General features: G+C 39.3%; 1 protein-coding gene across 7 annotated transcripts in view; it reads right to left on the bottom strand.

The window, feature by feature from the left end:
• LOC124146062 (transcription factor COE1-like) overlaps window positions 1-25,379 on the bottom strand; it is a 49,568-nt gene that overhangs the window by 7,317 nt on the left and 16,872 nt on the right. For 5 of the 7 annotated variants that reach the window (XM_046516121.2, XM_046516120.2, XM_046516125.2 and 2 more), the window contains exons 7-11: window positions 16,980-17,061; window positions 14,465-14,585; window positions 10,168-10,245; window positions 9,533-9,663; window positions 3,338-3,464 (exon numbers count right to left, since the gene is read on the bottom strand). In XM_046516121.2, coding sequence (XP_046372077.1) covers window positions 3,338-3,464; window positions 9,533-9,663; window positions 10,168-10,245; window positions 14,465-14,585; window positions 16,980-17,061 — 539 coding nt within the window. Of the gene's footprint in view, window positions 1-3,337; window positions 3,465-9,532; window positions 9,679-10,167; window positions 10,246-14,464; window positions 14,586-16,979; window positions 17,062-25,379 lie in introns of all 7 variants that reach the window. The other 2 variants (XM_046516122.2, XM_046516123.2) reach the window with 2 other exon arrangements.

The following is a 25,379-nucleotide window of genomic DNA, read 5'->3' as shown; positions in this document are numbered from 1 at the left end:
GGGATCACTCGTTTAAAGAGACGCTTCCTGATTGGCTGTTTTCTTCTCTTGTCTCTTTGACATGCGACTTGGATGAAAAAGTGGTCGGGGATCTATGAGAGGTTAATAACTCTTCATATACGAGTATGGCCAAGCTAATACACTGTTATCGATCCCAGAAGCCACCGGGGTTTTGGGGGAGATCCGGACGCCTTTCAACACCAGTGTCGGCGTGATGGAGATTAGTTCAACGTCATCGTTATGAATGAGAGTTTCCTAGAGACTGAAACCTGCACCTAATATTAGCATATTTGTTTACGGAGTTCGTTTCTCTTTATTTCGACATGTATATGATTAAGACAAATTGTAGAGAACACAAAACCTCTAATTGACGCACGGCCGTTATATTGGCTTGTCAATACCATTGAAGCGGGGTTCGGTTTTGACAGTGACAGTTTATTGCTTGGCGTTTCGACAGCAGAAAAAAAATTAAAACGGAAAAAATACAGTTAGTATAATGTCCTTTTGTATCACAACTTTCGGAAAACCACCAATAAAACATACTTGCATACAAACAGTCTGCGGTTATGACTGTTAATGTGAAAGTCATGAAAAGAAGTTTGTTTTGTTTGATTGGCATTCTAGAAGTTGGTATGAGTAAGTAAGGAAACGTACAACCTTACGGATAACAGCTTCTGCATGTAGCGACGTTTCGATGTAGATTCTTACACCGTCGGTATACCCAATAGACCAGAAGTTGTAATCCATGAAGTTGTGCGTTTTCTTACAAATAAAAACTATTTTATCAAGCAAATCTTACTTTGAGTGATGGCAAGTCAGCAAATACATACTTAAGACACACGTGCCTGATCTAATTCTTCACTCGCTGACAAAGTAAATACGCTTACGGGGTATTCACTATGAGATCGTATGTCAAAGCTTTCATTTATTAATAACTTTAAGAGAAAATAGGATCTTGGATATTCTACAACCCAAGATCTATGTCTGTTCATACAGCCCTTCTATGACTGTTAGACTAGAACAATGTGTCGCCTTATATTGTCTGACGTGAAATTCATTAATTATGAACGTTTCGCTGGCTTCTTCTACATAGTCCTGGTTCATTTATGCACATGCCATTGTACATTGGCGGGGGATGCTAAGTAATTTATCCCAAGGGGGCTACTGTTAGAAACAATTGATGTTGGTGAGGGGAGAGAGATGGGCTGTGAGCGGGGATTACTGATAGAGAATTAAAGTAACCGAATGCTATCAGATTGCGCCTTCCCAGGAGGGAAGCTTGATGTGAAAATATGAAGACATACTTGTGCATTCCATTTAAACACTACAACGTTAACGAGCCGTCTGGAGAACGCGCCACTGTAGTCCGACTGAGCACCGATCTCCGCCTTGTTTACATTTTAGACTTATTTAAACAGTTCGTGACGATATCGAATAAATCAAAAACAAGCTTGAATGTTGATGTTGTAAAATTTCCCACAAAGTAAGTGTATTTTTTTGCAACCGATTTTAACAAAAATGCAAACATTTTGACAGGTGTGCTGGTAAGAATATTTTTCCGTGCCTCACCACGTGGGTCTTGTTGGGAACAATGGCGTGACATACGGGCAACACTCGCCGGAAGTAAGAACTGGTAAACCGGAAATCAAGGCCCGTCCACAAAACAAACTGAGATGCATCCGAGGCGACAAACAGACATACCAGGGACATATCTCTATTCTTGATACGACCATTCACGTTTTCGGCGCTTTCAACCAGTCACCAATAGACTGTACGGTCAAAGGTTGATACCGTTATATCCTGATAATAGCTTCCTCTCGATACACATGCATATTCTTATGTTGCCTGTCTGTAATCTGGGTGTAATTAACCATAAAACCATAATCATTATTAACACGTTCTTGTTTCAAAGACCAACGTTCAAGCTAATCTACTCAAAAAAATATTCCCCTCTTTATAAAACCCACACTGCCTCTGGAATAACTTTTATTGAGATCATATGTCCTTAAATTACCAAGAAACGGTGTGATTTTAGTAGCATAAAAGATCGTTGTTATTTTGAATTGTCTTCTAAGACATGCTAGAAGTTATGTATTCTGTGACTGCACGAAATGCCCACTTTTAATTATTTCAACCATTGTCTCTCTATAATTAATACGTTAAATATGTATCTGCAGATCTCAAGCAAGGCTATCGGAACAATCTCGCCTTCTTTCACAAGAAATATCCTCGAAGAACGAGTGTGAAGACATTATGCTTTGATCATTGAAGGCTATACCGATCGATAATGGAAAACCTGATAAAAAGAGAGAGCAAGAAAATATGTCTGCCTTTAAGCCATTGCACTGACTGACGTGAGCGTTCATCTTGGTATTATACGACTTTTCATACACGTGCTATTTCATGCATAAATAATGTGCAGAATTCAGCATTGTAGTTACATGGAATGGCATCTACGTGAATATTTATTTGCAGTTTTGAGAAATAAGAGGATATCGCACGCTTATTTCTTTTCTTGATGCATTGCTCGATACTGATGGTTTAACCAAGTGCTATATGTTTCGGGGAATGGTTAATAACGTATCTATCTGATATCAGTTTCGAAAAAACAGATTTTAAAAAGGTTGAACGTATTTATCCGGAAGACGGACCCAAGACAAGACATGAATTGAAGTGTCAGTATGTGTATTGTTTCATGAATAATTGTACAAAAAATAATAATTTGTTTTGTTTTATTCAATATCCTTGTTTCCGTATGTCATTGTTATGTATCAATGAACGATTAAGTGAAAATATTGAAAATATATATATATTCGTCATACAAAGGTTGAAGATATACATCTACCACGCTGTAGAGACCAGTTTAGCTATTGTATACTAGTTTGTAAATTATTTTTTTCAATAAACAATAAATGCGTTTGTATTTAATAAATTTTCTTAATGTCAGGCTGGACCATATGTTTCTACCAAACCAAAGAAATTAGTTGTAATATGTCTAAATGTAATATTTAGGTTACAAGTAGATCCGTAATGGGTATTGAAAATATTCCCCATACTATGGTTAACATTATATTTGTTGTGGTGTATTAAAATATATACCAATGAAATATTTTTATGTTTGCGTTGATATTAAAAGAGATCATGTATTCAATACACAATTGCTACTGTAGGTTGCATGTTTCTCCTGAGCTGAAGAGGTCAGAATGTCACAAATGCCAGCACAGATAGTCATAGTGATGAACAAAATTATGCATTATTGTGTTTAAAAAATGTTCCCGGATATATAACTCTGCCGTGGGAGGTCATGTGTCAACCAAACAGATCAGTTATTGCTTACCTGTATATACAAATCTGCCCGGTGCTCCTTTGCAGAATTGTTTGGACTTGTAGGACAGAGTGACCTCCACCACCCCTGGGATATGACGCGGGGGAGTCTGTACCCGTATCGCGTGTGACGTCAGCAACTGCAGCACGTGAAAAAATATGTCGAATAAGTATGACGTCAGTTACATTGTTTTTATATTTTATGGAGAGATGTCATGAGGTTAACAGTGCGAGAACCGTTCGTGGTAAGATTATTACGGATGAAGAAATCTTTGTCGAGAAAATCGTTTACAAAGAAATCCTTAATGAAGTTGTGCCCTGGTTATGTTGCTATGTGGTCAATAACATTTACTCCAAGCCTTGTAGTCTGCAATAACTGTCATATTGACATCCACACCAAACAAAGACGAGATCAATACCACTGTAGTTGTATGAAAGGTTGAAATTATGAAAATCAAGGATCATGTTAAACCAGTGAAACAAACATTTTTTTCCGAATTGTGAAAAGATAAACATAACGATGTATATAAACCATGGATTCTAAAGATCCTAAGACAATAATCGGTATTTTGGTATTGCGTAATTTAAAGTGGTTCGAATACCTGTGATCATTCATCAAAATGAACATATATTTTAGAAATTTTAATATGCATACCTCGCCTTTCATCTTGTCAATCATTAACAATTAACAGTCTCAAGTAACTTGCAGGATGACTTGAGTGAATTATTGATTATTCGAGTGTCAGCCTTTTTGTGAGTTATAGTCCCATTCCTACTTTTTATTTTCATTATAGCTGTTAATTATACATCATGTGCTTCAAATGAAGACATGATACCAACTGTATTGACACCTCAACTATAGAAGAAAGGACTATCACGTTACATTACCATTATTCGTTAGAAGAAAAAAACGTGGTTGTGTTGAACGGAGTTTTCGAAACGAAAAGAGCATTGTCGTTACCTTATTGTATAGTTGATAAAGAAAAAGTTCCTTTCATGATTAATTTACAAAAATAATAACAATAATAATCTCTTTCACAGGAACAATTCACCTTCAAAAGAGGCCGATATATTGGAATAAGAATGTTTCACTGCGACAAAAAAACATTGGACAAAATTTATGAGCGGAATTGTATGATATGAGAATATTAATTTACTTTCAAAGTGATAATGCCTCTATATATGAACGATTGTACGCAAATTGTACACAAAACTAGATCAGTAATTACAGGTTACCGAGGCGGTCTGATAAACCCATACCAAAGTGTATCAAGGCCCTCGTTTCTCTAGATTCCTCAATTACTACCAATTAACTCCCTCTAAGTGACCCTGGACTCTTCTAGGATTTGACTTAATAACTGTTAGAGCCCTCCGCTTTCTCAACGGGATGGTTGCCTGCTGCCGTAACAACTTGAGTCGGGGGATACAATTAAGACGCCATCCTCATCCCGCACCTTGCTGATGCAGATTAATAGTTCTGTTACTAGCTGCAGTGTCGGGGGAGAGGAAAACATTTGTTTTCCTGTCCCCCGTGATGCCCTGACAGACTTTCAGATGTGTTTAGTGCGATATAGTGGAAGACGCATGGCCCGCTTCTTCATGTTGGATGCTCGAGAGATTGTATCGGTTAAGATATACGGCATCTTTCGTTACTGTAACTCTCGTCATTAACAAATGCTTGATAATTCAAAGAAAACAATTACGACGAAAACCTGTATTCCCAAATCGCGCTGGAAATGACAATCATCTCCGGTGGATTTATGGGAAACTGTCGGGTTTTGTTTACTTGGTATTTTCTACATTCATATCTCCCCACAGTGTTGACAGAAAGCAGTATCTCACACGCAAAGGGACAGGCGGAGAGAGAGACGTCAATACTGATTTTCCTTAATCATGTAGTATCAATCTTTTCCATATATTTTGACAAAATGTCATGAAAATAAGTTTCAGTTCTTTGAAATTCCCCTAATGGGTTTCTTTAAAAAAATAACCTTTCAGAGAAAGTGTTAACTGGCTACATGGGAAGTATACATGATGTAATGATGCGTGTATCAATATATACTGAACAAAATAAGTTAAGGATCATGAATATTTTGGGGGTTCTTTTTTGTGAAGACTGATTTTTCATGATCCCTAACCTTTTTTGTTCATATATTACTTTAAATAGTATGTATTAATAACCTAATGGCAAATCAATTTACTGTTAAGCGTGTAAGCGAGGGAATATGACAAGCATACCGCAATCAGACCGTATCTATCGACAAATCACAATAACAACAACAACAACACTGCAGATTGTGATAATTTGTTTTCGCTGGGGTTATTTGTATTGACGGAGTCAAACAACCTCATCATGCCCACAGACACATGATCATAAAACTAATGGCGATGATGATAATAATTCCCCTATAATCGTAATTATAACAACACTAATGGTAATATTACCGTTGTGGCGTGGTGGCGTTATTGTGAGTCATGTACACAACATGTTATTTACAAGTGTCACCCTACAGAGCCCTAGAGGCGACCGATCTCGCCTGGCGTTCCCATCACCCTGGCCGTGAATGGATAGCATAATCAGACAGATTTGAAGGGAGTCTTTTATCACGAAGCTAAAAAGCTGGCATACTGGCCCGGACCAAAATGAATCTAGGCGCTGTGACAGCTTTGATGATTTCGGGAGTGATGAGTTTGTTGGCAATAGCTAGCCTAGTCCTCTCTCTCCGTCGACGACTTGATGAGAAAGTGTACGACCAAGTCGGCCGGCTAATGTGTTGCCCCGCTGATGAAGTGAGAATTAACTGTCCCATTACTACCGGCGAGATTTTCATTTTAATCAACAAAAATCATTTCGGTATCAGGTGCGAGCTCCCCTTTCCAAAAATGAAGAGCAATTACGGCGAGATCGGCCCTGACAGTTGGTCGCCATTGCCGGCAAATTTATTATTTCTGGTATTCAAATGAGATCTGGCTCTCACAATACGGTATTAATGATTCATGTTGGAAAGGATGTAAACTTGGCGGTATTTAAGGCACCGAAACGTTGACAATCCATTTTAGGAACAATGTAGAATGGAGCAATAACCCCCTTATACAAACAGACTCCGAGTCAAAATGATTCCTTGACAAACAGATAGCGTTATATTGTGGTGCGGTAAGTGGGCTTTCCATATTGTTGCAAACACAGCTCACTGAAGCTACTTCCGTGTTTCACCCGAGCTCAAAGAGAACGGTTTAAGTGCCAGTGCTTTTGAGTCGGATAAGAATCACAGGCGAGAAATTTCATCATCAAATAGTCGTAAATTCGACAAATCAGAGCCCCTGGCTCGTAACAGTAAAGTCGTGGACATTAGGATGAGCTATTTTGTTTCAACTTCACAGACCCTGGGTCAATGAATAACGGACAATCTTAAACAAAGGATCCCGGTGACTATACGTGGAGTATTTCTTTGGGTTAACTTCACATCGTGAATACTTTCATAGGCCAAAGGCCCGAATTCGCTGGGATAAAGAAGGTATAAAATACGACATGGGCAAAATAAACGACTATAGAGAATCTGATTCATTCAAGGAGTTCTTTGAGCTGGTGATACCTTAAGGTTTGATGGAGGAATGAAGCGGACAAGTAATGATCCTTTAACATTAAATACTTTTGTAATTTGGGACGGAAATTTATGACAGCGATACCTTGGCTTTATCTTTCTGCTAAATCCTCTTCTTATTACACGACCAAATATGATCTTGACGACTTTACAATTAAACCGTTTGAGAATGAACACGATAATTGGAATGTCGATATTGCATCCAAAGTATCAAACGAACTGACATTGTAAAACGTGACGACATGATGTTGATGATAATCTTAAAGAAATAATGGCATCGTATGTTTTTTGACATTTTCCGAAATGTCACTGTGACGTAGCTCACATTTTGAAAAATAAACCGAAAAGAGTTAATCAGGACTCCTCTTTTGGGGATTCCTTAAATTCCGGACAATATTTCAGCATGAACTATATCATCCGGGTTCTTGGCCACAATTTGGTTAACCTGGACTAAACGAGGCTGTGTAAAACACACAAGGCACCAAGCCACCCTACGATGTCAATCACACAGGCATGTCAAGATGATTCAATTGATATATCCCATGTGAGATTTCATGTCCTCATAGATCGCCGTATTGAATAATAACGACAACGAAACTGTAGCTGTGCGCCGCATACACATCCTCTCGTAAACACTGAATGTCACGACGTCTCTGGGCACCAACACTGTCGCACATAATAAAACCCCGAACCTGCGGATCTAACAGTAACGCTTCCCATCTATCAGAAATAGATATGACGTTATACCGACTGATTGGAGCGTTGTATCATTATTATCGAGCTTTCACACATGGGGTATGCGTCTTCAGGGAATTCGAAATAAATGGCGGCTGTCTATAATGTCGGAACCCAAGCTCAGGGGTCAGGCGAGACGCTCGTTCTGGTGGTACCTCGCGGCCCGACAGTGAGGAGGTGTCGAGGTTGTGCTGGGTGCTACCCTAATATCATTCCCCTGTCTTCTCATCCAAGAAAATTGGAAAATATGACCATATCAAAATCCAGTGAAATTCGATACAGCGAACACATAACTAAAATTTATCTCACGCGATGTTCTGTTGAAGATAGTGTTTTAGTGTTTTTATTCAGCCCAGCTCAGCTTCATAAAACATTACGATACTTGTAGAGAGGATATTATCCTATCGGATATCACAATTGCTCTTTTAAACTACAAAATCTTTAATCATTTTAAGAAAAACGCTGCCAAAGAAAGGATGTCATATTTGAGTATATTTTCCGATTTGGGGAACAATATAACATACACCTGTCTTCGATAACTGCAACTTGCAGCATTTCGTGTACTGGTAAATATTCCAAATGTTTTTCCTTTATGTTTTTTAATCCGGCTAAAACCAGTGGTAACGAAAATACTAGCTGTTCTGGCCATGGTCCAGTCAAATTAGCATCAAAACCAGACATACAGCCCAAAGGGAGCGCTTTAATAGATTCTTGGACTTAATACAATACACATTTAAGGTACAGACCATTTGTAGAGAACAGATATGCCATTCTATTCCTTTACTGAGGAATTACACACACAAATTAAATTCAAAGCGGGTTTTGTTGGAATATAAATGTACCGTCTGAAAAGTGCTGGTCCTAGAGAGGTTACTCAAGGGATTAATTTGTATGAAATGAATGACGTAAGCCACACTAATGTCTACAATTTTAATCTCTTTAAGACTCTTTGATTTGGCTCTGTCTGACATTTTGTCGTTATGAATTGGCTTGGCATAATGATTTCAATTTGACAAGTGCCAATGAAAAATATGCTGTGGTCGAAAAATTGTTAGTGATTTGTTAAGCAAGAAAGCTCTCCAGGCAAGATGGTGGGAAAACTGCAAACGTACTTGTCTGAGATATGCGTGTCCATGGAAAACATAACTGGGGCGTCGTACTACCCAAAATAAGACAGCGATGTAGGTCAAGGTTTATGTTTGTCATTAGAAAATATTTTAAAGTGGCATCCTCACTATGAAGTGCGATGGTTGCCGCAAAAGAGGTTACCTGTAGTTAACAGTTGTTAGTATTGATTGTAAGATGAGTCTCACGTGTCAAGACTAAACTAGGGGACACTTTAGAGTCGGTGGCTATTAAGTCTTGTAAATTAAACAAAGTGCCCTTGGTGTTTTTACAGGCGTTTCGATTCCCGTATCTCAATTATGATAAATAAGGCCACTGTTTTAATTATATGCAATAACCACCAATGTCTCATATGTGAGGTGAAAATGGGTTTAACGTCGCTCCGAGTTGTCATCTGTGTGTGTTTGTGTGTGTGTGTGTGTGTGTGTGTGTGTGTGTGTGTGTGTGTGTGTGTGTGTGCTCGTCCGGCCTGATGCCGATTTTACAGCGCTCGTCTACTGAGATAGCATGCCACAGTTTAACATATATACTATATACTGACTTCGAGCCAACCAGTCCTTGTTTTATCCCCTTAATGCCGTGCTACAGGCAAGGTAACAACAATTACCATCTTTTAACGTCTATAGACGCGCTCCGGGATCAAACCACCGACCTTACGCTCTCAGAGCAGAAGCTCTATCCACTAGACCACGGAGACGGTCACATCTTTCAAACAGACGGAATAATGTAGAATTTAAAGTAATCACCTCACTCCAAACAAGCATAGTTCCAAACACAACTTGTAATCCGTCGAAGAAGTTGTCACCGATGATGATGACTGTCGTCCCCCCGGTCGTCCAACCCTCGCTCGGACATATAGCCTTGATACACGGAGTGGCTGGAAATAGAAAACCTATGGATAAATACTACTACCAATCTATTTTAGAATTTTCAGCACAAATCAAATTTTATGATCTTAAACCAAATCATAACGAAATTATTGATAAAGATACAAAATCAGAAACATATTGATACTTATTGACGTTTTTAACATTAATTGTTTATTTGGTTTTATTTTTTAAACTTTTGCATGCACACAACGCATTCTGGTAGAGAGCGTACGCAGTAAAGATGATCTCACAACAAAATTCCATTTGAAATGACAGTATATACAACAGAGCAGAGTGAAATATATGACTTTAAAGCATGCATGACAAGACATATTCAAGAAAGAAAGCAAGCTGAGCTACAGAAAGTCGATAAAGGTGAATGAACGAAACATCAGCTGCTGGCTCGTTGCACATAATTATAGGCATGCTTGAGGGATGTTAATACTGGTCTGTAGCTGTTACTGCATTTGGAAAAGATGTAAGAGTATTTCTAAGTATTTAAATTCACTTACGCCCAAGTTCATTTCTGGAGGATACTTCCACTTTGCCCCAAAATACATGAGGAATTTGACCATAGCCACTGGACATGTCTGTCAATGCACAGAAAGTGGACAGGTCAGTATTTGACCATTTACTGTTACTGTCTTTTAATCATGTGCAAAGTGTTCGAATGACTCAAGGAAAATCCATGTTATGAAAGAATGTAAAGCGTTTTACACTTTCGGACAAAACCTTCATTCAAATTGTTAAATGTTTCCTTGAACCATTTTAGTTTTAGTAGAAGTTTCAAAGATTAAAATTAACATCCGATTGAAAAGTTCATCATTTTGTCTATCAATGCGATCAATACTAAATTCAAATTCGATTTCACCGAATTTTATATCATTTGAAACTTCTATATGAAAACATGATTTAAAGGCAAACAATGCAATATGCAAAACAAAATAAACGTGTCATTACAACTGCAAAACAAAAAATGCCTTTAACTGCAAAAATGTAAAAATACAGATAATACGTGCATAATATACAACGTGGTTAGGTATTTTCACGGTGCTTAAATAATAAACATCTATCGTAATTGAAACATAAGATAGCATGCCGTACATAAAGCATTCAAAACATTTGTTAATTAGTTTCAGTGGTATGTATTTACTTAAACTTGTAGACAAACCACGACAGCAATCAAACATGGTATGATATTGTTGCCATATTAGTTCCAACCATTCAGTATTTTCAGGTTAATTAGAAATAGCCTTTAATCATTGGGGATATTGAAATTATTGATTTAGTAACCTATATCGCTTGTTTTTTCTTTGTTTAAAAAACGGTAAACTGACTTATTTGTTCCAGCAATTATCATTGTGTCGTTCAGTTTCGGTCACGATGCTAATGGCGAGTAATTAATATTGTGGTCGACTGTCAGGCTTTTATACTCATTCATTAATTGTGTACTTATCCGCGAGGAATCAAACGCACTTGTGTGACCCACCGACTTAGGGAGATGGTGTGAATCGGTTTAAACACTGGCGCGACAAACGAGCTCTAACAATTATGAAACAGCTTTTGATAACGGTGAGACTGTACTCGGCTCTGTATGAAATAATTCCAGCAATGATGCTTGGGATGAACCATCAAAGAACGAACACCACTTTGTGTCCCCCTGGACCCCACGCAGAGAGGCACGCAACGCCGATGGGGGTAAAGTGCACGTGCGACAAATTACTAATCTTTTGTCAATTTTGTTCCTACTGACATATTAATTTCATGCGAATGAATCCAAACATAAGTCAGAAAATGTAATTGTAATTCAATATGTTGCCAACATTTTTAACACACCAAGTAGACTCAACGCGCGGACGTGGGAGAAGACAAGCACGCTTATGTTTTTGGTCTATGAGCTATTCCATTGGTTGTTTGTACACACACGGAGAAACCGACGGTAGGCCCGCAGAGAATACACGGGAAGTATCTCTATTGGTGAATAAGGGATTCACATTCCGTGCGGGGCTGTTATAAGACACCATGCCGGGGTATTTTGTTGTTAGCACGGTTTATATTCGAATGGAATGTGGCGGTGTGGTTACAATGGAACACAAAGACCTGCGCATCTCCGGGGATTGAGGTTCGAAATCAAAAGCAGTTTTGCTGAAAATCGCATAAGTGCAAATATTCTCCATACAGGGGGGTCTCCCACCAAAGGCAACAGAACTTGTTTTCTGGGCCACTAGATCAATCAACTTGTGATAAGTGAACTTTAATTGTGTTTGAAAAAATACAGCCGCGATAAGATATTTTAAAAACATGGTTGTCGGCGACTGTTAACAAAATTTGTTAATCAAATGACGTCATGGCAGTTGTAACCTGTTTCCTCTCACGACCGAAGCACTTCTTCTGATCTTACTTTCATTTGCGCCAATTTCCAGGCGTCAGTTGGAAACTTAACAAACGGTATTCATTTAGACGCTGCATTTTTTCTTCCAACAACAAGGCACATTTAAAATAACAGGAACTACCAGAAAAAATGTCGGAAGTAAAGGACAAGGTGAAAATACTCGGCCAGATGGCCGACTCGGACTGGCTAATTAGATAGTTGCAAATTTAATGAAAACTTAGCCCCGCTCTTCACAGGCGAGCAGAGGAGACTGAAGCAGAGTCTGAGACGAGCATGCGACATTTCCCGGCAATCTCCCAGTCATGAGACTTGTCGTTTGCTGTCAATCTCGTCTGAGCACTGACCTTGACCTTTTGTAAGTATACCCACAAAGTGTTCGAATGTGGATGAACAGAAGGGAAATTCCCGAGGCTCATTTAAACAATAAGTGTCAAACAGTATTTTTGTGTCAAAAACCTCTATGCAATTATAATCGATTCCGCTATTCATTTTTTTTTCAAAAACGGTTAGCCCCGTTTGCTACGTTTTTGTCAATTCGATTTCCTGGAGTGTTGATGTAATCAGAAGGATTGTCCATGCTACCTGGTATACCCCTTCCTTTCAATAACGTAGTCCCTGTGCCAAGGTCCCTGTCTGATGTCGCGTGCGTCAGCGACGTGTAGTCACCGTCCCAGACCCCAGATGCGCAAGGAAACCAGAAGCAGATGGGACGCTAGAATCTGATTTTGGACAGCTGGAGCCCAGTCTCGGCTGAATCACGTGTTATTGTCATTCTAATTAAAGCGGTAATCTTCGATACGCTTGTAATTGTAAACTGTAATATGAGCGCATCTAGAAGAATCTCCGGGGCAGTAATAATTGCTGACGAAATGAAATTATTCCCTTTAAATTCTACTACACATAGCCGTTACATCATGTGCACGTTCGGCGTTAAGTCCTTTAACTCCCTCCGATATAGTTGCACGTTAGATAAAATCCCTTAATGTTCCTCAAACGATTGGAAAAGGCCCATGGAGCGATGACCCGCCATCTTAACGGTTCTTGATATTATTTTTCACCCCATTTTGCTCACCCAACGGTATAATGATAAATTAAAGTTTTAGTGATATTAATGCCCCTTTATGCATCGCAAGCGCTGGAGATGTTATTTAAAATGACGTAAGAATAAATTAAGTTTCCATAATCAGTGCTTTAAGTTCCTAATAATGATTTTAATTTCAAATCGAGGGACAAAATGCAAAGCAACTGATTTCACGGCTCGATATTCTTAGATGGAAAAGTAAGATTACCATTGGCTTTATTTCTATTTTGTGCTGCATTGTTAACAAATTTCAACAGGGAAAAGCTTCTTCTTTGTACTTCCTTGCCTTGAAGTGGAAGTAGCAGTATTTCCAGACGCGAAAAAACCCATTATCATTAGCACGACCGATATCTTGTTGAATAATATAATACTTAGTATGCAAGGTGAGCCTTGCCAATATCAATCAAAATCAATTATAAACCACCGTCGTGACAAATAATCCAGATATATTCCTCACAAACGGTCCCTTTTCAACAGAGGTGAAGAATTTACTCCCTATATTTTGTACGAAACAGTGGCATAGGTGTGAAGGTTATGGATCTGTCTGCCTTGCCGCCATTTAAATATATGTATGACTACTTGTAGACAGAAGAGCGAGCCCTAACAGGTGACTGATTACGAATACCTCATTAGTTTATTGGATCTAGATTCCCTACTGTAATACCCCATACCAAGGAAATTAGCCGTGCAAGGTGCCGGACTACTTTGTTGCGGCGTATTGATTTCCGGGGTTGTAATTGGTCAGGTGGGAGTTGCAATCAGCCTTTAGTCAACACCTCTTCCGCCAAGCTTGTAAGCCTATGCAGCGGAACTACATTTTGATTTCTTAATAGGAATTTGAATGACATCTATTGGGATTTTTTGTGTTATAATGCTCGATAAATGCATAGTAATTGAGCATGAACAGACTGTTTAATGTTAATTGGTTTTCCACTCATAAATCCGAGTTTGTGAACTTGTTTAAGAATTATGAAGCATGATTATATTTTTACTTTACAGGATTAACTTTCATTTATTGACTTAAAGTGATATTAGAAAATGTGAATGAAAGCGTACATTTGTTTCCAGGTGATATAACAGATTCATAAATTTAAATGCTTTCTTTAAATGTCTCCCGTTTATCACATCGGTACCAACACATATCGATTAACATGTTCTATTTGTGTTTACTTTAAGTATTTGATGTCAAACAAACAGTAATCCCACACACCCGTTAAATAGAAATTACTTAATAAATGAATACAATTTGAAAATTAACATCTGGCAAAGTTTAATTTTTATTTGAATAACCTTGTAATAGAATGAATGAAATTATGTATACATGTTATCGTCTTACCCCCTTCAGTCGGGTCCAAACGCCGAGCCCTCCGTCCGTGTTTGGAGTTATTGTGTACAAACATATTATCTGACACAGCTAACAGTGGGCCATCTATCGCAACATTTGTACAAACAGACACCTGAAAATAAAGAAATTCGTGTATACAGATATGGACACGCTATATGACAAGATTTGTTTATATAAGTAGCAATAGTTGTGAGGGCAATAGCATCCCAGCCGTATGCACGAATACGTTGCTACGTAGCGCCTTGACACTAGTACGGATACAACTAATTCTACAACGACCTGTACTACGCATTCTATCCATACAACTACGTCTACTGTAATTCCAACTACTACAACTGTCAGCAGTATACTACTACTACTACTACTACTGATACAGATACTGCTGCTGTTGCTACTACTTCCTACTACTACTACTACTGCTACTACTGCCGTTGCTGTTGCTACTACTTCCTCCTCCTACTACTACTACCACTACTATTACAACTACTACTGCTGCTGCTGTTGCTACTACTACTACTACTACTACTACTGATGCTGTTGCTACTACTTCCCACTACTATTACAACTACTACTGCTGCTGCTGTTGCTACTACTTCCTACTACTACTACTACTACTACTAATGTTGTTGCTGTTGCTACTACTACTACTACTACTGATGTTGTTGCTACTACTACCTACTAATTCTACTACTACTGATGATGTTGCTGTTAAAACTACTTCCTACTACTAGTTCTGCAACAACTACTACTGCTGTTGCTGTTGCTACTACTACTGCTGCTGCTACTACTACTGCTATTCCTACTAGTTATGATAGAACTAGTGGTATTCATAACAGCTCTAATAATTATAACAGTTACACAAATTCTGGTGTTGTAATAATATCAAATAAGCGACGTAAAATGATATCATCACGAATTAACAACGGACTTGTATCAAATGCTAAATGGGCATTCACCATACCAAAATTGAACTAATTCCTGTAATGGTTTTCAAACAATGTTCATAAAACTTTCCCATAATGGCGTGTTAAAGCAAATTTAATTCTGTGAACAAAGGCAGAATATTTTGTTTAAGTTGTTTGCTGCGTCATGTTGTCTGAGTTCAAATCTATCGACCCGGACCTAAACATCCGATGCGTTGTTTTAAGCCGCGTCAAGATGTTTAAATCCTGATTCAGTCTGTTCAGTCAAGCTTTGCCCAGTCGGGCTCGTCCTCATTTTCGAAGTGTTTTAGTTAATGAAGTTTTTACAGCGGTTCACGTCCCCCATTTAATACCACTCTCCTAGGTCCCTGCACTTTCATTTCCACAGCAACCCCGTAAACATCAAGTGATTGACAGGATGATAGTGTTTGTTAAAAACGGGACTAGATCTAAAACACTGTGGATTTGTTCCATGCTATAGATGAGCTGAACTCAATTGACAATGAAGGGATGATTATTGCAAAGCAGATTCCCTCAGATAATCGATCCCCGCACATTACGCCTTGCTTTATAAACTTTACAAACATGGACGCCTTGACTCACGAACCAATTGGTTTCAGCCAATTCCTTTTTTTTCCCGGTGCGGCATTAGAATCTGGATGTTAACAGTTACCATGGCCAAACAAACTCGCTTGACTATTGTGTGTTGTCAATGATCGGAAAATTACGAGCGTGTCCCCAACACAAGTTGCACAAATATAAATTACAAGGCTATAACCCTCCCAAACGCCATTTCCTTCCAGCAACAATAAAGGGAGTTAATCACGAAGCGCTATAATGAAGCTATTGCCCTTCAATGCCTGGTTCGACAGTTATAAACTATCGCGTATTCGCTAGACAATGAATATTTTATACGTCCGTCCAGCCACCGGGTTTCCTTTTTTCTAGCTGGTCATGTTTCAACTATGTATGCTTCTACTTAATGTTTGCAAACAATGCAGAGTGTGTAAACGAAACGTACTGATTTCATCCAACTGTCAAATGTATTTCCTGAATTTAATTTGGATCTACGTGATTTGGAAAGCAATCGCGTAATGGTTTATACACTGCTGACGTCACTCAAATGTTCCCTCCACCAATACAAATATCAACTAATGTTCTCGCGAACAAACTTAAGATCTGTGAAATAGAATATAAATTTAATTTTGTGGATTGTGACCGAAATATTGATTTGGTCTACCAGCCCTTGTTGAAATAAACAACAGTATTCAGTTGTGCAAAGCAGAGGTGAATAACAGATCGCGCATTCACTCCAACATTATGTTCGCCAAGCAATGCACATAACATATATATATGTTTGGTACCTCATGCCAGTTGCTTCCTTCCGAAAATATAGTGACGTCATTCTAAATCACTATGTGAATCGTTACCATGACTACGTCACTAAAGAGTCACAAATGCTGTCACTGCGTTAGTAAAACATCGTAACCATGGTTACACAATGAATGACGGTATGCATTATATAAAATGTAAATGTAAAAGAAGCGGAGATTTTTTATTAGAAATTAAACATTTTGGCTTACCTGGAATCGTCTCATGTCGCGTGGGTTTCCAGCGTTCTTCAGACAGTTCTGGTTGCACTTCATGAAAAACTTCAAGAAAAATCTGAAAATAAAAGAAATCAAATTTGAAATTGTTTGATAACAGACACCCGTGTATATAATATTGAAGTAACAAGATGCTCTTCCGTATGGTAACCTACCCAAAACTGGAACGACATCCCGCGAAGAAATATATATCCTTTATCAAGAAATATAACTTTACAAATTTGTACCAATAAGAATTCGTCTCAAAAAGTCAAGTTTTGTTCCAGACGGATGAGAGCGTGTTCCATTCACCCCGTGGCAGGAGATACGATGCGACTGAAGCTATATACTGCCTCGGATGCTTTTGTTTGGGAAAATATTCTAACTTGTCTCTTGAGAGCGACACAAGCAAATTGATCACTGCTCTATTATAGCGACAGACAACGGCGTGCCGTCACAGCATTGGTGTCAGGGGGATGGGAAATGAAGGGGGTTTTACACTCCAAACTTGAGATTTACATTGTGCAAATGTTTACTTGGATTGAATTCACCCTTGGATAAAAGTGGCAAATTTGCATATTTGAAAGGTGATCCTGTTTTAAATACTAAATGGCATAAGCTGGTCTTGGTTTATGGGGGCTTAACGAAGGATTAATAAAGGATCGGATTTCACTGCAGGAGACACCGAGGTGAAACCATCATTCGGGTTAACATGTAATCAACGGAGTAACTATTTCACATAGAGTAAACACATCAACTCGTGGCGGAGGGTTTTTTCAAGATAAAGTTCCCTTGGCCATCGACACGAGAGTAGCCATGCGTTTCGGATTGGATTGATGGATAATGTATCCTAGTAGCCACTCTGTCATTAGAGCAGCGATTGTAGTCCAGTGTTTGTCGGTACGCGCCAAAGGGTTCGCAATTTTGATGAGATATGATTAATTGATGAAAAATCATCGTAAATATTTAATGAAGAAGCGAATCGGCTTTGATCTGCGCATTACGGGCACCATCAACACAAGGCTACCGCTAGTGATTGCCATCAAATTCAACCACCAATCCTGCTTGATATAAATCCGCCCCATCGACACTGAAAGGTTTTTTAAATGTTACAAGGATTTGCAATGAGTCTTGGTTGTGGAATGGGTCGTGTTTCAAAGCTGATGCTATTAAGGTATAGAGTGTCAAACCCCTCAATATGGCCTGGTTTAGTTTCTTCATTATGAACTGTAGACTCAAGGATGGCATTGTCGTAAATATGGCATGTCTACATGCTATATATGCGCGGTGTAGGTAATGTAAACACACAGTCACGAAACACGGTGTAACTTGTTGCCTAACCAACACAACATCATCCGACAACCGTTTAGCGGTCCCAAGGCACAGGGGAATTCGCTGCACAAGTTGCCATTTTTTCCACATATTCAAATCCCCAATGCCCTAAGCAGTTTGTTATTTCCACATTAGATGGATTTGATTACACGTGGAAGTTGTGCAGGTTGTGGTAGCTGTCATCCCCCATCAAACAACGAGTCAGCAGTCAGCACCATCAACACACCCTTCGCATACAATAGACTACGTCATATTTAACGGTAAAATGTAACAGTAAACATTGTCATGGCCAAGAATGTATCAAAATAATATTTTCTTTATGATTTGATGTTTATGTTTTTTAAAACTGAATAACAACAATACAGAAAACTGTTTGGTGTGCAGAAAAAGTTTACTGGTTTACTATAAATAAGGAAGAGACGCGTCTCTCATTACACTTGAATTTTTTTTTCCACGTTCATGATAATTGTCACTTCTTACGCGTCTTAGTCGGTGATTATAATTATGAGTATGGTATATAGCATTACAATACTGTTTATCTCAATTTTAACACAATGAAACTATTTTTAATTATTCTGCTTGTATCGCCGTTTTTGTATTTTTACAGATTGTGTTCCATTTCTAAAAGCATCTAAGATTAATTCCTTTATGGCAAGATTCCTTACACATATTTGCATTTGAATTTCGTGTACACAGTACCGCTCTTTAACGTTCATCGTACAAGGCCATGAATAATTCACGGCTGTTCACGAGCCTCGGGGGACAGTCCCCTGGTTGTTAATTACAATGGTTAATCAACAAATATATATATACAAGCTGCAAGGTGGAGTGTTGCAGGAGGCTTGTTTACACCTAATTGTTGTTGTCAATCTCCTGAGGATTACCCGTACATTCACACACCGTGGTCCTATTGTTGCGCTTTACACTGTATAAGTTCCACTTTGGCGACGCACTGATTTCAATAAGCATAAAATATGAACGTTAACAATGAGAAATATTGTCAGAGAAAGACAAGTCCTATTTCTGTCATTAAGGACGAAGAAATACATAATGAATAACAAAATTAATTACTTTCTTTGTTGTTTTATATGGAGATTGCATTTATTGAATTTTGATTTTTTTTTTACAAATTATTTAATTCTGAAAAGAAAGGTTTTAGAACGCTTTGAATATTTTAGATATGTTTTTCAAACCTCACATCAAATCTGCGTATTTACCCAGACCAGTGAAACGTGCGTATAAAGCTTTTAGTCACCTATTAATTTGTTTGTGGAAAGAAGAGCGGCGTGAAAACTCCGGTTTGTCCGCAGTCTGACCGACTAATGATGCCTTACATCCGGGCATGACTAAAAGGCTTTCCCATCCACTAAACACGAATGTTTGTTTAGATTTCAAAGAACGCGTACACATTTTGTTTGCAAAATCGTTTAATTACCAGAGGAGACCTTTGAATTCAAAACTGAAACACCTGTGCATAAACTAACTACAGAAAATTGAATTAAAAACGTTTCAAATCTTCGAGTAATTAACATGATAAGAATCCAAATCACACTGAAAGAGAGATCAACTCCAGATAAGTGTCACTTTGTCTTTAATTATAGACCCACTCAGCTAAACGACGTAATGTAATTAAGAATTCACAGTTGTTTATCGATGGTTTTAGGCAGTGTCGCAAACAAATTGGCTCTAAATAATACATTTAAAGAGAATTTATCTAACTCGGACGTATTGGCCAGGTTGGTGCCGGATTTGCATCAGGAAATCCTTGCTCCCAGTGTGACGGAATCAAAGACACCATTGTTAAAGAATTGAGTAACGCTCGCCCCCTAGGGATGGACCGGGTGGTCAGCGAGGGGATGGGGGTCAGTTAAACGCTCTAATTACTGGCATCCATCTGCTGGTTAAGTGTTCTCGTGTCGTGATTAGCGTAAACAGGTGAAGACGTGTAAGTAGCAGGTTTGGGTATTACATTACGTGTAAAGTTGGGGGGTACCCCGCAGAGGGATTGCACAATGGCGGCTGGTAAACGCAGGGGGGGCAAACTCGTCGTGATATATACAAGACAATCAGGGGATGGTATAACAAGCAGATTTGTTACTTCAAGGAGTGTGATCTTATCAACAAATCAATTGACTCGCAGCAGGGTATGAGATAGCTGACACAACATTTGCTCCACCCCCGGGGATTCAACCCCACCCCCGCGGAGTCGCAGACAAATTGGTCCCTTGTTGCACATTAACCACTTGAAACAGGAATACATTCTACACACACACTATTACGCTTTTCAACGTAAATGCAAAAACTGTTAACATAAATCATCAGAGGTTGTCCAACACATACGGGACGGTTATGTTACAACTTTAAGCATATGGTGCTCAAACACGTATAATACCAGACAAATAATCAATCTTCAAAAGATTAAATTATTCTCATAATATACAGTCATTTCGGTATGATTCACGAAATTTGGACGTAAAATACGAAGCATGTATCAAATTGTCTGACAGAGCCAACACATCAGTGCGATGTCTTCTCGGGGGAAAGGGTTCGCCATATGGGAAGCGTCTTTGCTGAGGCAGAAACATCGAAAATGGGCTAATTTGCGGGATTCTATTCAAATGGGGGACCCCTGACTTCAGTATCAGCGGGCTCGAGCTGAGAGAATGACTTATGTTACAAATGTCGGGGTCATATTTAATAAGGCTCTTATCAGAACGCTGGTCAATATTATCAACAATAGCGAAGCCTGGAAGGAGATTTGCCAGACCGTTCCTTGCCCATTGCAGCGCCATTCTACAGATGCATTAATTTGATTCTCTGAGATCAAGCGCTTTCCCGACATTCATGTGTGTTAGGATGGGGAAAAGATGAAGTGGCAGAAAGGGGTGCCCAGGAACTTCAATCACCGGGACTAGCGTTCGGGGCGGGGGACAGGAGGATAGGTTAACTAAGGAAGACACATCCTGTCTTCTAGCAGGCTTATTTCGCAGCGTTACGATAGAGTGCGCGTTAGATAGCCTTAGCATCGTTGCTATGAACTTTCATTTCCGCTATTGGATGCTTATCGGGAGACAGTGTGCATGATATGTCACTGCGCAAGGAGGAAAGACATTTTTCCTGGAATATTAATGTATTATATCAATTAAAATGTTCTTTTATCGCTTGTAATTGACCGTGAAACAGACTAGAGATGGCTGCGACGGTCCCTTTGTTTCCCAGCCTAATAACGGTGTTAACGTCAAGCGAAATGTAGTGCAGGAAATTGGCTGCTAGGAATTGCAACTGGCAAATACGTTAAGAGGCACGTTTTTTTATAACTCAGGTCACACCTCTGTTATCGGTGAATTATTAATCGCCAAACTGTCCCTGCTACTTCCAGTGTAGTGAATGAAAACACGAGACTGTGAGCTTAAACTCTCCACACACAAGTCGACAGACGCAGGGTGAAAACTGTCCATGTAGCGACTTTAGTTGGTCGATAATATAACACTTCATCTAAGTATCTGCAAGCTAGGACGCCTACCATACATGTCTTCTGAAAGGGGAAGGAGGACTGTCGTGTAAACAATAGAGGTAGCAATATCAAGAATACTTTTAATATAATTATTTAAAAAAGGGATATTGTAGTAGTAGTAGTAGTAGTAGTAGTAGTAGTAGTAGTAGTAGTTTTCGATTGGAGGTAGTTGGTCTCCACATCTCATTTGGTTTTCATTTTGTCAGTAGTAGTAGTAGTAGTAGTAGTAGTAGTAGTAGAAGTCGATTAGAAATAGTTGGTTTTCCACATCTCATTTAGTTTTCATTTTGTCAGTAGTAGTAGTAGTAGTAGTAGTAGTAGTAGTAGTAGTAGTTGTTGTAGTAGTTACCATGTAAGGCATGTCCGTACATAATACTAAACCGACCTGTAAATTTATGAATAAATATTCATCACCATCGCCATCATAACAGCCTAATCATTTGTTGATAGCAGACTAACATCATTATTGTGCTATGGTTTTCCAGACTACCCACCAGACAGCAGATACGTTCAACAAGCCCCGAAATGATTTTATTATCATTATTATGATGGCAATGATCAGTCTCAACGTTTCTGCTGCATTGTTTTAATGTTCAGAATGTCACAGGGTGTCTCACCAACAAAGTGCACCCGGCCAAACAATATGGCGCATGTCGGGATATGGTAAAATTTAATACAAAATTCGATATCGCATTCACGAATTTATTGTCGCGGAATTAAGATTGCAATTAGCAAATGGAAATGGAAATGGATGGTGCTGATGATAATACCCGAATTGTTAACAGAGTAGCGGACACCAACTGGAATTCATAAACTCGGAAATAAATCGTTAGTCGCACGCGAGAGAAATATACAAACTGTCAGCCTACATCAAACACATTTCATGCTGGCGTTTGTTCATACGCTCCCGCCATAACTTCTATCCGCACAGACACGCCTGAGTGGACACTAGCATCACCAGCTAATATCGTAATTTGAAATACGGCTTAATCAGCGAGGACCATATGACAATCACTCTCAGCCTTGGGTTACAAAGGACTGGTGTTGTCATAAAACACTGAGTGACAGGTCTGTCAGTTGAAATAGACAACACGGCGAGGATGTACATAATATAATTATTGGACAAAGTCTCATCATTATAATGGTAGCGAGTGTATAAATTTTATTATATCCTGGTATGAAACGTCGCGATTGTTAATACTGATATCGATTCTCGCTATCTGCATATTCGCTTCCAAGTCATCTCGGTAACATTGAAATCGTGCTGTATTCGCGTTAATGCCACTGACAGTCCGATCGAAGCGACGAAAGCTATTTACTATAAGCTGCCATTGTGTAATTGATTTTAAATGACAGTCCATGCATCCGCGATCCCATGAATAATTTGCTAGGTGTGAAAATACACAATATTGTTCGGCAATTTGATAAATGTGGTAACGGCGCTCAGCGGTATTAAAACCATCCTGTTTACCGTCCCGGAAGTCATGTCATTAAGGGTTATCCTCATTTTCGACAAAAGCACCATGAAAAATGCAAATTTCGTCAACAAACAGAAAAATCGAAAGAAATCTGTTGCGTTTAACTAATTTGCGATGTCTTAGGAAGTCTAAACCTCCTTGTCCCTGTAAAATTGGTCCCAATTCTCACTGTACGGCGAGAAGGAATCATGTTACTGGTCTCTTGAGTACGCGCGGCGGAGCGGCGATAACAAATTACTGCCACATAATATTGTTGTAATAACAGCTCTTGGGAATGGCAAAGATATAATTCTTCTTCCCGTGGTCTCTACAGTAGATAGAACAGAGTCCCCGGGGGCGGGGCTTAAGTAGCACAAATAAGTCGTTTGAGAGCCGGTGATTTACCGAACGGGGCTGGGCGAACAAGTCGAGAGAGCTATCACTTTGGGCGTTCGGCTGTGTAATTGCCTAAGACGTCTTCAGGTGGCCGATGTCGAGGTGAAAATTGAGATTGTCCGCGCGTGCAGCATCTAAAGTGGTCTTAATGCAATGCCGTTGCGGCAGACAATACAAAACCAGCAATTTAAACACATCTTGGTCAACAAGACTGCTTTAAAGCCAAGCGGAGTATCAATAGTTTTAAACGATTTCCCGCTATGACTCTAGGAGCTTAGACGCGTGACAAGAGGAGGTCCAACACTACAGGGACCTATCGCACAGACAGCGAAATGTGAGATGTCTGGCGGGAGAACGAGATAGAAACCTCCATTTAAAAGTTTAGTCATATACGTTAATTCGATATTGTAAATACATACGCCTTGGCATTACGAACCCGAAACGACGATTATGTAAGGGAATATTGAATTATGTATATAAACCTTTGGAATTCCCCGTCAACGGGGGTCTTTTGTATTCGTTAACGACTTCAGAGGATGTATTCTCCAAGTTTAATATGGATGTGTCATTTATTTTCGGAGTGTTTTTAAGTGTCTGCTGGCCGAAGACTAGGCAGATGGTGTGAGTGATTGTTCCACTGAATTTTCACATAAAAGAAACACTTTGCAGAGGCGAGAATGAGAGCTAGGGACGGGAGACTGGATAATTTACAGTTATGGTCTTGAATCTTCTTGGCAGTAAAAGGGCCTGCATCTCCTTGCGCTTAATGTCTTCAAGTGTCGTGGCTAGAGAAGATGCCCTCGCTGCGTCCATATTGACGACCAAGACGTTCTGATTGCAAACCAGCAAATTAGTCGAATTAATGAATTAATCAGCTACTATCCCTGATGAAGTGGAAAAATAGGCCGAATTCCCTGACCTCTTGCTTGGCACCGGAAATAAGAGCAAATTAAAGCCGTCTACAGACGGCCATCAAATTTGAAGAATTTAGTGTTGGTTTGTGAGGTAACGTGGGGGTCTATGATGTGAGGGTGGAGGGGGGTCGGTACAGGCGGTGTCAAAGGGACTGAACCCACAGTGAACAAAACAAAAAAAATCCAAGGTTGTTGTTTTTTAACAACTTGACACTTTAAGGTGTTAAGAGTCAGGAGTCTCGAATGGCTGGTGAAACGATTCCGTGAGGCGGTAGTTCCTTGTCAAGAAAGAAGGGGACCCATGGTTCTGCTTGTGTATCTAATCAAAGCGTGTGTGGTTCACTTTATAAAGGCTGTGACAGGGACATGATCTTGTATCAAACGGGCAACTTGAGAAGTTGATAAACAAACAGCGGTGTTGGTGTCTTACCAGCAGGTATCACCATGCCTCCATACCTTCCTAATTAGGGGCTACCCAGGTCACGTTGTGACGGCGTTGCCATCTCCCTGGGAAGCCTATTTCTTTAAGCTGACACTGTTTTAACCTAGAAATGAATACGTTTCTGGCGTGTTAGCAATTGCTTCCGTCATGTGTGGAGAAACAATATATTACTGCTCGGGTAATACGAAAAGTTGGATCGATGGAAGCAGGGTCGCTGTAGAGGTTGGCAGACCAGAGTGCCCGGCGCTTTTCAAACAGTGTATCGCTTTTACTTAAGAGAAACCAACACGGTATTGTCGGTGAGGTATCAGGAGCGACCAGAAACTCAGGGAATTGGGCCCT

The sequence above is a fragment of the Haliotis rufescens genome, unplaced genomic scaffold (assembly GCF_023055435.1).
Source record: "Haliotis rufescens isolate VD_foot unplaced genomic scaffold, xgHalRufe1.0.p SCAF_12, whole genome shotgun sequence".
Classification (NCBI taxonomy): domain Eukaryota; kingdom Metazoa; phylum Mollusca; class Gastropoda; order Lepetellida; family Haliotidae; genus Haliotis; species Haliotis rufescens.
Note: the sequence above shows the minus strand (reverse complement) of the source record. Positions and strands in the feature narration are given on the sequence as shown.